Source organism: Fusarium vanettenii (assembly GCF_000151355.1).
Source record: "Fusarium vanettenii 77-13-4 chromosome 13 genomic scaffold NECHAsca_47_chr13_1_0, whole genome shotgun sequence".
In the NCBI taxonomy this organism is placed as follows: Eukaryota; Fungi; Ascomycota; class Sordariomycetes; order Hypocreales; family Nectriaceae; genus Fusarium; species Fusarium vanettenii.
In genome coordinates, this window is record NW_003315841.1 from 38,802 (window position 1) to 52,839 (window position 14,038).

The following is a 14,038-nucleotide window of genomic DNA, read 5'->3' on the forward strand; positions in this document are numbered from 1 at the left end:
ACCTAAGGTCACAAAGACAGGTTCTCCTAAGAGCTTATGTTGCTCAACAAGCTGTCATGTGTCAAAGACAACTGTTCAATCGTCGCAAGACCATCCGATATTGATCCAATTAAACGAATCTAAAGATTTCAATTTGCTCTCTTAAGCTACCACGACAGGCGAGCGGCTCTCGAGGAGTGTTGGGCTAGTAAAGAACACGCCTGATAATATAGATTGACCACCAGATGTTCACTTAATTACCATGTACACGGATGCTAAAACAGTCGCACAATGCCATCGCTCTCATGGTAGGAACTAACAGGATCCTGCTGCGCAAGTCACTTTCATCCCACGGGGTCTGCGCTGGGTCAAGTCACTCTGCTAGCTAACGGATGTATCTGTGGATTGGTCCCGTACCCTGAATCTTTCTCCGGCCAGTTAGATGCATCTGCCTAGATCTCTACGTATCGGCGTTCTTGCCCAACCCTCGTTGTAGTTAGCCATTCCAAAAAGCAATCCCTCTTTGTGCCTCGGCACGTTGTCTATCCTTCTACCACACCATACTTGCGGCGTGGTCTCGAGGGCTAGATACTATGTTCATCCCCTAAGTCGTTCCAGCGAGTCACCTTTCTGTCTTGGGCATGTGGTGACCCAATTATAAATAGCGTTTAAAAGCTCAAAAAGCCTCGTGGATGAAAATACCTATAGTCCAACACCCTCTCGTCCGCTCCAGACGTCGGTTTGCCTGAGTAGCTACTAATCCAAGATACGGGCCAAAGAGACGAAAATGATGAAAACTGAGTCTATGCCTTCAAGCTAACCTTCAAGAAGTAGTCATTTTACGTCTTTGCCTTCATACTCCTTCACCAACAAGTCGCAGTCGCAAATCCCGACCTTTTCCTGGCCGTAGTTCGATTCTTAGGATACAGCAAGACAACATCTTTACTATAGAGGGTGCTTAGGTACTTCGTAGGGCTTGTTTTCTCTATCACTGTCAAGTAGTCCCCGGAATGGCTCCAGAACTCATCCTTCCGCATCATGTGGCCTCTGGCGCTACCAATTGTGGGTTTGTAGGTGATCCGACTGTTCTCCAAACTATATCTCGCTGCGATGCTCATGGTTAGCGGTGGTTGAAGAGTCATAGACCGGGCTTATCGAAAGTAGCATGGTCGGTTCGGGCAAGATCTGAGCTTTACGGATAGCCTACTAATACTGGTTAAGAAGCTTCAGGTGGTGGCATTTATTACGTAGACCCCTGACTTGTCATCACAAGATAAGACAACTACCGCGCGGCTTGTAAAAAGGGTCAAACATCCGAACGCACATGTGTATACAAAGAGCTGTGCCTTTTTGCTGACAATGATGCATCATTTTTCTCTCACTGATCACCCACTTATTAAACTTCAAAGCCCCTGGGAGTACTACTTGGCAAAACTTCGCCCCCTTGTCCAGGAGAACTTTGCCATCGTCGAGCATGTTTAATTAATAACGATCCATGTCCAAACTCTATCCCATCGGCAAGACGCTGACGATCCGTCCCGTTCAAGGATCAACTCCATGATGGAAACGCCACTGGATTAAGCGTCGCTAATGTCTGAGCAGTAGTTAATAAGTGGCCGCTTCTATAACTATCTACCCACATGCTTGAACCGACGTTATTTAAGGAGGCTATCATTGCCTCAAATGGCATTCCAAGTGTGTCTGACTTCTTGGCGATCCGTAACAGGGAGACCTTCCTCGACTCTGACATCCACGCGTGTCTGTCTCAAAATACGACCAGTACTATCCATGTCGCCAAGCTCCAACTCTTGCCCGGCCAAGCTTCTATCGTTCAACATGTCTCTGCTGCTGGCTGCATCTGTTTCCGTGTCCGACACTCGAGCGGTCTTGAGGGATCTGCCGAACCCAGGCAAGTCACGGTCGTTTAGCATGATGCTCGGGCCGTTGTGTCGAGTGTGAGACTCCATTGGTGTCTTGGTACTGTCGAGCCGACTTCGAAGCTTGAGCTTGTACGAAACCAGTCGTACTAGAGGCTGAAGTCCGGCGAAGCAGCCACACCAGATGCCGACATGCACCTCCAAGGCGGTCCAGGAGCTGACGCGGGCCATCTTAAGGGAACTATCAACAAACAACAGGTTAGAATCTATGGACCACTCCGGGACCGTTGGCAGGGAGACTCACGTATTCACCTCGAAGTTGGCGGTGACGGTGATAGCGAATCGAAGGATGCCAGTGATAATAGCAAATAGACCAACCGCGAAGACGAGAAAGACCTTTGCAGTATGGGCAGTCACCCTAATAAGGTTCCTGCGAATAATCCAAATGGGCAGAATGAACAGGGCGATGTCAGTGAACACCCCGACGATGCTGTGAGCCCAGACCATGTCACCCTCCTGGCTCATGGGCCTGCACTTTCTGTCGGGCTTTCCGGCGTCAAATACATCCCTATGATTGTGTTAGCAGTCTTTCCGACTAGACGTTCGAGCACGAAGGTCGTTGCGCACTGCACAGGGGTACATTGAGTAAGAAGCCATATAATTGCAATGATGGAGATGGCGACAATGACAAATCCCGTTACCCATATGCAACGTATGTATGATCCTGTACTTAAATTAGTAGAAATTACATGACGCAAACACCGTTTTATCAGCTAGAAATGACCTTACGTGATTTATTCAGCCGTGGCAGGAAGGCCAAGATGGATAACCTCATGAAGCAGGTGCCGGCAAAGAAGATGAGAAGAATGGCAGGCCGAAGCTATAGATATACAGCAGTCAGAAATACTCAGATAATCCCGGTAGCCAAAGGTAATTACCGAAAACAATTTGACGCGTTGCTTGGTTGTCAGGAGCGTCATGTCCGTTCCGGCGCCAGCGAAGGCGGAACGAATCTCCAGGCCCGATAGAGCGATAGCTAGCACCTAAGATCACCTTTGTCTTAACGTCGGTTCATGTAAGGATCAGAGGATATCTCACGTATGCAAAGCAAGCTAGTAGATCGTCGAGGCCGAGTGCTCGAACTAATATGCCACGTGAATAGAGACGCATCGCCACAATGACCGTCGTGAGTACGACGAGGGCAATGTTGAGGTCGTATATCCGGCGATCTCCTGCTATTCCGCTCATTCTGTGCGTGTAGTCGAGGATGGGGTAGCAAGTTCGACAGTACCCAAAGGACTGATCTCAGATGAGGGAGCAAAAGAATGATAGAATGTATGGGAGATTGAGTGCACAAGAGAAAACCGAGACAAGCAACAGCTGACAATGAACGAACGCGAATAAACATAAGCTCTACATTTCAGAAACAGTGCCCAGGTCCGGGTTTATGGCGAATTACCGAATGGCCGAGAGAAGGTAAGGACCTTCCAAGTTAGTACAGTGGCAAATATCTCGAATACTGACTCGATCAGTCAAGTAGGTATGAGTTTGGCAAGAACAAGCATCAGCCACGCTTCTTGGTACACATTGACTGCTACTCTAACCAGGGTGCAGCATAAGAGATCAAGTATAGATTGACGCTGAGTACTAAATGGGGAGATCTCCCGTCTGCTATACCCACTGGGAACACCGAGTTTCAACACCAGCGAGACCCTTGTCGTTACCAATTATACCGCCAATCAGCAGAGAGACAGTTAACACGGGGTGGTCGGAAATAGCGACGGCCGTGGGGGACACGGACAGGCCGATGAAACGCAAGGGGGTGGCAGGCGTGAGCTAATATGGCAACATGGCCCGGTTTTTGGTGGCATCTGCAAACTCCCGTTAGCAGAGCCGTCGACTTCCAACGGTGAGTCGTTCAGTGCAAGCCCTGTGGTTCTTATCCGACACACTTTATCAAGATACAGGCCATCAGCATCTTACGAACTGTGGCTGCTCTTTCCCAAGTACCCTTTTTGCTTTCCATGCGAGTATCCAAGCGTGTGTATACGCAAAGTTCCATACATCTTGCCTGTGGAATGGCTCGGCGCTCTGCGCTAATCGGCTACCAAGGTTGTCCCAACACGGACGGCCATTGTCTGAAAGTAATGAGCGGGCGACGCAGTAGTTCTCATAGGTACTTCTTCTGACCCTGACCATGATGCCACCACCCATGTGCCACAGCCGTCCCAAGTCTCTGACATGTTACGAACTGGGCTGAAGGGTCCAATAGCTGCGGCAACTTGGCAAGTGTCAACCATTTTGCAACAGCCATCCTAACAGCGAGGGTATCGGCACCTGATCGGTAAAAGCATTGCTGAGTAGACTGAAGACATTGCCAGGGCAGAGTAACTAACCCTAATTGGGCTGGGGAACCGACTGGAATAATATTTGTTGAGGCCATCACGGTGCTCATTAGGCTGCTGCTGTGAACCATATTGTCAAGTGAGAGTGTGTTGAGTTCTGGGTTCGAAGCTTAAGTAACGATTTGTGATGAAGCATCTTCGTGGATGAATGGCATGTGGAGGAGGGAGGGGATCAAGGCGAGGTCTGCAGAAATGCATTGGGAAGCGTAAAGAAGTGTTCTATAGGTCATGGCGGCGAGGCCTTGATGAGGTAGCCTTATAAGCCATTTCAAGTACTTAACTATCACGTACCACCTTTCGAAGCGTCACTGTAGATAATCATGCGAGTTTTGAAGATAAACCTTTTAGGCTGCAATCACTTTATTGAGTTAATGTTTCACGCCTGTATGGCTGCATACATGGAGCATGTCCACCTGCAAGGCGTATGCCGAGTGGCGCAGTCATCAGGTGAGTCGCTCACGTACAACCGTTGTGTCCTGTCTTCTATATAAAGAAAGTCTACAGTCCCTCTTCGTTTGTCTCATGGCCTTGGATCACTCACTTGGTATCACTCAAGCAAGCCACTTTCAATATGACACCAGTCTCGAGTGATGCCTATCAGGCTTCTCACCGGGGCATCTATAACCCTGTGCCAAACAAGACAGATCAAGACTTCCCGAATTTCGCTGAGCTTCCCTCTGAGCTGTGATGGAGCATATGGGAACAAGCACTCAGCCATGAGCGTCTTCTACACATCAAGTTATATCAGGCCTTTTCTCCCACAGGAGAGACTATGCCAAAGAAGAAGGCGAAATATACCGTCGTCTTACTGGGATGCCACCCCATAAGCAAGCTCTTCCATATCAGTCAAGAGTCCCGGTCCGTCGCCTTTCGCTTCTACCGAGTCCAACTACCTTGTCTATATCGTTGGAGGAGAGTCGAAGAAAACGGGACTCTCTACTTTAACCCTGAGCTGGATATCGTGAAGCTCGACCCAGAGGCAAATATAAGCGACCAGTCCCGACACCTCAATGTCGCCTCGAAATATCTTGCCGAATTCGCGCATCAGCTCTGGCTTAAGGACCCGCGGCGCGTTGGTCTCGTCAACCTTGCGCTTGAAAGTCTATACCCAGCAAGATTAACTGGGAGGCACACCTCGCCCAGAAGTCTACAGTGCCCCTGCTTCGAGAGGCCATGCAGAGACTCAGATGTGTCTATTTTATCTCGCGTGCACCTATATGGCCCACTTGGTGCCGCAGGGTAACTGAGCTCGTCGCGGCAAAGAGCGCATACCCACGGGTACACCCTATCATAGTTTACACAAGTGCATTTAACCAGCTACCATATGACCCGAGACCTCTGGATCTCAGGGCACTCTATTTGGGTACACATAGCCCTCGAAAGCAGGTTCAGGGCTGGCTAAGAATGCTTGCGAGACTGCAAGTAATAGACCCCAGCCACAAGGTTGATTATCGATGCATGGTCCCCGTGATGCAACACGCCTGCCAGTTATTAATAATCGGGATACAGCCATGGAGTGGGTTGAGGAAGCGGATAAGATTCTATTGGCGCGTAAGGGTAACGTCTCTAGAGATCTACAGCAGGAGAGCCAAACAGCTTTTGGTTTCTGGCTGTTTCCAATAGAGTGTCTTGAGCCGGATCTTGACATTGATAGGCATCCATCTCATCCAGAGCGATATTGGAAGTCACAAAGAGTAGTGAATTTATCTAGCTTTAAGCCAGAACTCTGCTTATTTCATATTTGATAAAAGGGCTGGTTCAAGTAGTTATGTTCCTAACTTCTCTTCGCTGATTTGCTTATCGATCACGATACATGCCAGTTGCAGTCGTCAATCCGAGTTCCTCAGCGATGCGCATCTCCCAACTCCTGGGCTCTCATATTGCAGCGATGAGCGTATTCAACTTGTATATCACCTTCATCAAGTCCCCAGCGGGTAGGCCTCATCAATAGCGCAGAGCAGGGTCTTACATGGCATCCCAATACTTTCGCAGTGCTGGACCGAATAAGTTGTTTTGGTAATATACTCTGGTATTATCTTCTCATCTTACAAAGGCTATTAAGAATCAGCCAGCTTCGCAAAATGTTTTGACCAGATCCAGCCTAACTGGTCATTGGGATCATCCTGGTTCCTTGCTAGCCATAGTTCGCCTTTTTCAGCTATAACATCAAAAACCTAGTCCCAGGCCTATTAGCGCATTATGTTATACCTCCAGTCGTTTAATATTGCTCACCTCCCCAGCTTGATACACCAAGTATGGGGAAGTTCAAGCTCACATCGAATTATAATATTTTGTAGTCTTTCCAAAGCTAGAATGACGCTTGTTCGCTGCTTTGGTGCGTCCCTAAGTCGAGAATCTAACGACGATGCGAACCGTTCAAGTTGCAAGGCGCCGATGTTCGCAGCCTAGACCCTGAACCTGCCACTGTCATCCTCAAGGGATTGGACATGTTGTACGTCTCCTAATGAGTGTGAACATTCGAGTAGCCTTTCTAGGCTTCTTGCGCATATATTGCCGAGGCCTGAGATGGTCCGACTCTCAGTTGGAGGGTGCATACTTTCGGCTGTTGATGCCATGTTGTGTGAAGCTACCCCCAGCAGGCTCGTCAGCTTTGCGTTATATTGAATTAAAACGTGATTTTTTCTGCTTATCAATGCAGAGAAAGAGTCGAAAGGCGGTTTTCAGCCGCAGCAGCTCACCAACCCATCCCCGCTCCCCAGTTCATCTTCCCAGCCTGACTTGACTTCCTGACATGCGAAACCCCTCAACACACGACTCACCATCTCTTTACCATTGGCATGTCCGGCTTCGAGATCGCCGGTATCGTTCTTGGCGGCTTTCCGATCCTTTACGAAGCCGCCAAGACAGCCAAGAGTCGCTACAAAGACCTGAAGTGGTGGTGGCGGATCTCCCACAAGTCGGTACGGAACACCTTCATGGGCAAGCAGCGCGTTGAGCGCTCTGCCCAAGGCCGCGCCAGCCTTTTCACCATTGGCGTTCTCCTGGTCGAGCTCCTCTTCCGCAAGAGTTTAGAAAGCCTCCCGTTACGCGAACAGTACCTTGGGAGGGTAGGTATGGCGGACTACACAGCAGACCTCTGCACGTCTATCCAGCGGCAGAGGCAGGTTGAGGCCGAGTTTGGGGACAAGATCGCGGATGCCATCAGGCGGTGCGTGCTGTGCGCATTCGAGCCGCAGCCAGACCTCAGTGACTCAACCTTTATACGGGCGGTATGTACGAATGTTGCCGAGCCTTTGGAGGAGTTTCTATTGGCATGGAATACCCGGCAGTAGTTGAATCAAGTGAAATATGCTGAAACACCTGCCCAGTCTTAACTTGACCTGGTGCATCTGAGATGTAGCACCGAACAGAGAGCCGCAGAGAAGCACAGGGTTAAAATGAGTAGTCCTTGGAGAGAAATAGACAAGGATGATGCTGCCAAGATAGTTAGTTAATATGGGTATTATTCCTAGCTGAACAATGCTGTGATTTTATGCATCCGCGCTTGCATTTCCCTATGCGCAGGTTGTGGCGGCGTCCCAATCCCAGCCACGCCAGCCCCAGCAATTCCTGGTGTGCTCGATATGATAAAGAGATAAGATAATCCTGAATCTGATAAGATAAGCAGACAGGTGGTGCGTGGAGGCCTACCTCTAATGAATGGTGGTGAGTGTCACTAGTTCACTACTCAACTGAAGCAGAAATAATCAACAACGCCGATCGCTTCTTGCGCATGTTATCACCAGTTCTTGCTCTGATGATGTAGCCGGCCCCGTAATTTGAAGTGAGTTAGCCTAGTATTGAAAAACAAGTGCATGCGTGTTTGTTGCTAAAGGGGCACTTCATATTTGATCATGGTTAACAAGACTGCTACGTTATGATATGACTTTGATCTTTTTGCTTCAAGTCCCCGTTGGTTATTTCTATCTTCAGTCCGTCCACGGTAGGTTCCGACGAAAAACACAACTTGATCGTTATGATTATTAATTATTCATCTGCCCATGGTTCCCTCAATCCCTCTCCAATGTTTTCCATCTTTGGGTGTAGGGTAGCCATTGGTAGCCACTGGATCTAATGATTGGACCGGAGCGCCCTCGATTGCATCCCCATCAAACAAATCTCGGCCAACCTTGTCCTGATTCCATCTTAAGTCTTTACCTACTCGAGACTGGCTCCCATTTTGGTTTCATCAGATTCGATGCTAGTGGGAAGCGGCTGGCTCCTCAAGCAAGGGCAGCATCAAGACTGACGCCCCGAATTGACCAGACACCGCTCTCCTCTCAAGCTTGCCCATTCGAAAAACCCACCGTGGAGATCAGGCTTCTCATCTGGGAAGCCACCTGGGTAGGGCTCGTTCACATGTGACTTCTTTGCTCCCTTAAATTCTGGCAGCCGACGCCGCCCATATATACTCCGGTACGGAGCGGAAAATAAACACCTCAGCGAGGACTGTGCCGATGCGACGATCATCTCGGTTGACTTGATGGATCAGGACTATGTGATATCGGGCTCATACAAAGGCGGTAGGATGATGTATTGGCTGCACACGCCAACAACAACGGTCACAGATATTCAGCATACCCTGGCAGCATCGTTGTAGCTATGAGGATGAGGATGATGGCGGAGCTCTTGTCACTAACCGGGTCTCGCTGTTACGGGTAAGATGACCTTGATTGGCCCCTTTCCGCTTATGACTTAGGTCTTGCTCATGGAGGTCGCTGAACTTTGATGTGGCGGTGATCGTGGTTTTGTCTTGGCGATGATTAAAGAGATTGACGCCAGAGCTGAATGTAGAGCGTTGTCTCGCTATGTTTTTTAGGATAGATAGCTATCTTAAGATAAAGAGCTATCGTAAGATAAATTGTTATTAGACAGTTATCTTAAGATAGACAACTATCTTAAGATAGACAACCATCTTAAGAAAAATAACTATATTAAAGGAAGATAGCTAACGTACTTGATAAGCGAGTGAAACAAACAAGCGAGTGAAACAAAATACCCTATAGTGTAATTTATACCTTAAAGAGAATTACTTTAAAAAATTCTAAGAAAATAAGCCTATACTTAAAATAGCTAATAACTTAAAAATAGTTCATTTATATATAATCTAATAATATATAATTTTCTTAGAATTTTAAAAAAATCCTTTATAAGGTAGTTTAGAAAAAAGTATATTCGCACTGTATAAATAGCTATTTCTCTATAAAGGAAATTTTTTAAAAATATAAAAAAATTAAATTAAGCTTTTATAAAAAGTTAGGTTTATAAAAATACTCTTTTTAACTTTATAGCTACCCCATAGCAGATTTTAGAAATTTGAGATTAGCTATTTTTAGGTACACAGTATGCTGTTTCACTCGCTTACATGTTTCACTCGCTTATCAAGTACGTTATCTTAAGATAAATTACATATTTAAGATAAAGTTATATTAAACTAAATAAGTCTCTTAAGCACGGAACTTTTATTTTAACAAAAATAGTTATATTTTAACAAAGTTTATGATTTAATCCCATAACTACTTAATGTATCTCATAGACCTCAGACGTGGCACTTAACACAACTTCCAAAGTCAGATGATATGGGCTTGCAGTGCACCACCCTCTTGTTACCCCTTGTCATGTGGAAATTTATCACTAGAGTGGCTCTGTCTGTCTCTGGGAATCCAAAGGTGTTCACAACAAAAGATCTAATATCTACGTCTCTTGCGTTTAGATGGTGGCGACCTCTCAGCCGGGTTTACCACACCAGGTGGATACAAGGCTGGAAACTAAAACGAGATGAGTATGCAGACTAGATTTTGTGGCTTTGTGCGATTAAATATCAACTAGAGCAGAAAGGAGACTGGGAGACAAGATCTCGGGACTCAGTTGCCTGGTGGATGCCGTATGAAAGGGACTTGTGATCTCAATCTCACCCTCTCATCAACAGTCTTGTAGAGGATGAGCCCTTCGCCGCTGGTCGTGTCTTCTTCTAATTATCTGCTTGATATCGTATGGCACTATGCCCAAGTGTCTCTTCTCAACGCATTTTGTCTTACAGCTTCTCTACCCATTTTTTAGTCACGCACTCAAGATTCTAGCGCCTGGAGAGCATATAATAACACCAAGAACTACTGAGAAAGCAGCAAAGAGTACCGAGACGGGCTTTTTATGACACCTTATCTAGCTTCTTTTCTGTTTGGGAAACCCCCTAGATATATCTTAAGACCGTACTATAAGGAGCTGATTATAATGGAGATGGTTGTTATTCTTAATCCAAGGTATTATACTTCTAAGGTAGGCTATATACCGTTTCCGCAGGATCATAACAAATGCTGACAGCCCACCCAAACCAAGCAATCTGCCTAAATACTCTCTAATACCCCCAGATACCTCTTGTCCCCTGTTGGATATAGCTGACGGCATCTGCTGTCTCGGCAGTACTTCACTGCGCCCTGATAATGTACACTGCCATTTTGTCAGTCGAAAAACGAGCTCTAAAATAGGCCAGTTCAGGATGGGTGAGCTCGGCTTGATGTCGATATGACGTCGACATGATAATGGCCAACACGCAATTTTACCAGTGCTGTTGGGAAAGAAATTCTACTGACACCTCGCACAAGATGACCCAGGACCTCAACAACTAGTTTCATCCGTTGCCCTTGGGTAGAAACGACAACTCGGAGCATATCATTGAGCCCGTCAACCCGTATGTGCTACATAGTACTAGTATACCAGACCCGTCGGTTGATATCACAACGACCGGGTTGCTCAGGGGTCCATAGGAATCGCGCAATATTATGCATTGAGGGCACTGCAAAGATAAACTGGCGACGGGCCTAGATAATTTTCTCCTTTACCAAAGGGATCAATAGAGGCCTTCGTTTCCGAGTCCGATCCGGGGCGGAGACCGACACGGGGTCCACTCTCAGTCCGGGCGCATGACGGAGGCCCGACCTGAGGTCGATAGCTCGGTGTCGCATCCGAGCTCCTGACAACAAAGGTGGAATTTGTTACCATGATGGAGGAAGTTAAACCTATAAAATGGTGACGGTCCTCTTACGGGGATAGGCTACAAACGCTAAAGTCTCAGCAATAAACTCTGTCTCAAGACGGAGAGTTAAAAACATGGGCAGCCTAACGCTACTAGAGCGTCGACTTGTTTTCCTATGATGAAAAAATACAAATGAGTTAAGAAGAGCCGTTGGATTCATAGAGATATATGTAGCTGCTCTGATCTATCCTATTCAGCGCTTAGATTACTTAGAATCATACTCCCCACAAGCCTAGAGAGACAACAGACGCCACGTAGATTTCGACATGACATGGACTCGTATTCGGCTCGAATTAGTGTCCAAGAACACAGAAATATGTGTTAGAATGTATTGAAAAGGAAGTAGCTCAGCTTAGAGGGAACCCATCACCACTACAAACTCGCCGCGCAGTAGCTCACGGTGTCATGGCGATCGAGTCCCTGATCAACTCCTGAAGCCAGTTGGGAAACCCTTTTACTGCAGACAACCATGTGACGTTGGGCGGGATAATGAGCTGGGCGCCGTGGCGAGAAAAGATTTGGTCCGTCACGACTTGGGCTACTTCCTCGGGCTTCATCATTTTGTTCCCACTGCTTCGCTCAATGGCTTCCTGACGATCCTTGGTCATGTTGGTATCAACCCACATAGGGTGAGCCACCGTCGTCAACACGCCAGGCGCTTTATAGAGATGCTTGATTTCGCTGGCAAGTCCCTCGTGAAAAGCCAGTGCGCCTGCTTTTGATGCTGCATAGTCAACGGCGGTTGGCAGCGAGATGAAGGAGGACATGCTCGCGACCGTGACAACATGTCCCTTGTTGTCCAGGATCATATTTGGCAAAAATGCTTTGGCCGTGTACCAAAGGGCCATGAGATTTACCCCAAAGAGTTTTGAAGCCTCTTCCGGGGTCACGTCAAGGATGGAGCTTCGGTTCGCCATACCAGCATTGTTGATCAGAATGGAGGGGTGGCCCATGGTGTCCCGGATGCTATCAGCAACATCTGCTACAGAAGAGGCTGAAGCGATGTTGCATTTCCAGTAAAAGACGCTATCAATCTGTGCAAGGTCTGGCGGAAAGCCTGCAACGTCGAGGACGGCAACTCGTACACCCTTTCGTACAAGGGCAAGAACGATGGCCTTTCCTATGCCGTTACACCCACCAGTGACGACGGCGATTTCTTCCGACCAGGCCCATTCTCCTCGGCCGAGAATGCTCCAGTTGTTACTTGCACGAAGATTTTGGATTCGGTTCGCTACGTGACCGATCCCAAGAGCGAGGGAGACCTTTAGAGCTGCCTTGAGACCAAAGACCTCAAGCCAGCGTGCGATGAACTCAGAACCGGTGATTTTGACAATGAGGTGCGGCAGGCCATAGGCAAGGAATGCGAAAGCTAAGACCAGAAGGGTCGGGTTCAGGGCCTCCTCACCGACAATCCTCAGGGACTGCAGGATTCCTTGAATGAGGGTAGCCATCCTTTCTGTGGTATGAAGACGAAGAGGGATAAAATAAGGTGTGAGATTGAAGAAGAGGTGGCGATAAGCTACTTGGTATAATGGCTTTTATATATAATAGTTTATTTTCAACGAGCGATGCCAGAATCTCTATTCGGCCAGCTGTCTTTGTGCATATGGGTCATTTTTGTTCTTTCGCACTCTGTTCTTTCATCCTGTCCTTGACGAATCACTCCAGCGAGAGATGCCATCAACACCGAAACAACATTGTGCCTATTGAGCTGGCGCATTTGTTGGTCAACTCCTAGCTTGTCATGCTTATGTTCACGCTTAGTGCTGTGGAAAGTAAGGTTTCGTTCAAGTCACCGGGTCCCCGTTGGTTATTGGGGCATGGTTTCATTCATGCTCGATTTATTCCGCTGCTCGTGTGATTCTCCAAGAACCAGTCACCCATTTCATCATCGTCTTCTTCATTAAAAAAAAACCCAGCGTTATCCTTGAACACTCACACGAGCCCTGCTGCCGAATAGATGATGGGTTCATCACTGAATAAACGCGGTGTTGGTAATGACCACGTCAATTGTCTAGATCATGACAGCAAGGAGGCATGACAACAAGATGTGTGATTATTCAGCCAAATGGGCCAAGGTCTCTCGAGCCTATGCTGCTACTTTATGTTAATATTCACATTGTCTATTCGGTTTGTCTGGCAACCTCATCGGTTCGGTATTTAATTGCCCCTAACCTCGATAGTGGCTGGGGCTCCTCTTGCACGTTTGATTAAGCATCCCCCAAGTCTCCTCTGCTCAGACTGAATGTATTCTCTCGCGTAATCATGCAACCTGCCAAGGTCCATAATGGTTCTCACTGAGGCTTCAATCCTTGTTTAACGATAATTGCGGCAGGGATTGGTGTAGCTGTCCCGTTGTCTGAGGCCATCGACCCTCAAGGTCCCTCCCTGCAGTCAGATGTCCATATGGACTAGAACGAGTTGCTCTGATGTCTTGAATTTTGATCTTGGCATTACAAACAAAGCTCCTTAGTAGAAGCGGACCTTGGCTGTCTGAAAGGAAAACATGCCCATGACTCTATCCTTTCCCCGCGGTAGAAATCGAATAGTGTACACCAGTGACTTGACACCATCTTCCTTCCCTCCCCACCGCCTTGTCGACTTCATAGCAGTGCATAAGTAGGAAATTACAATTAAGGATTAAAAACATTACAATAACTAAGAAGTAAGCTCTAGCCCTTGAAGTCTAGCGGTTGTGTAAGTGTATGCCCAAGTGTGATATCGCGATGCAGGCTCGCCAGAGT

At 47.4% G+C, this 14,038-nt stretch overlaps 3 protein-coding genes across 3 annotated transcripts; 1 reads left to right on the plus strand and 2 right to left on the minus strand.

Annotated features, from left to right (window-relative positions):
- Positions 1-1,658: 1,658 nt before the first annotated feature.
- On the minus strand, positions 1,659-3,104 carry NECHADRAFT_87934 (uncharacterized protein; the record flags this gene model as incomplete). Its single annotated transcript, XM_003041356.1, has 6 exons — positions 1,659-2,097; positions 2,161-2,424; positions 2,484-2,580; positions 2,646-2,736; positions 2,795-2,899; positions 2,955-3,104. The coding sequence occupies 6 exons, from the start codon at positions 3,102-3,104 to the stop codon at positions 1,659-1,661; spliced, it is 1,146 nt and encodes a 381-aa protein (XP_003041402.1).
- Positions 3,105-7,059: 3,955 nt separating this feature from the next.
- NECHADRAFT_87935 (uncharacterized protein) lies at positions 7,060-7,860 on the plus strand (the record flags this gene model as incomplete). The annotated part of the gene is made up of 2 exons (XM_003041321.1): positions 7,060-7,491; positions 7,735-7,860. 2 exons carry the CDS (start codon positions 7,060-7,062, stop codon positions 7,858-7,860), a joined length of 558 nt encoding a protein of 185 aa, XP_003041367.1.
- A 3,829-nt stretch (positions 7,861-11,689) lies between these two features.
- NECHADRAFT_54364 (uncharacterized protein) lies at positions 11,690-12,745 on the minus strand (the record flags this gene model as incomplete). The annotated part of the gene is made up of 1 exon (XM_003041357.1): positions 11,690-12,745. The coding sequence occupies one exon, from the start codon at positions 12,743-12,745 to the stop codon at positions 11,690-11,692; it is 1,056 nt and encodes a 351-aa protein (XP_003041403.1).
- Between the last annotated feature and the right edge of the window lie 1,293 nt (positions 12,746-14,038).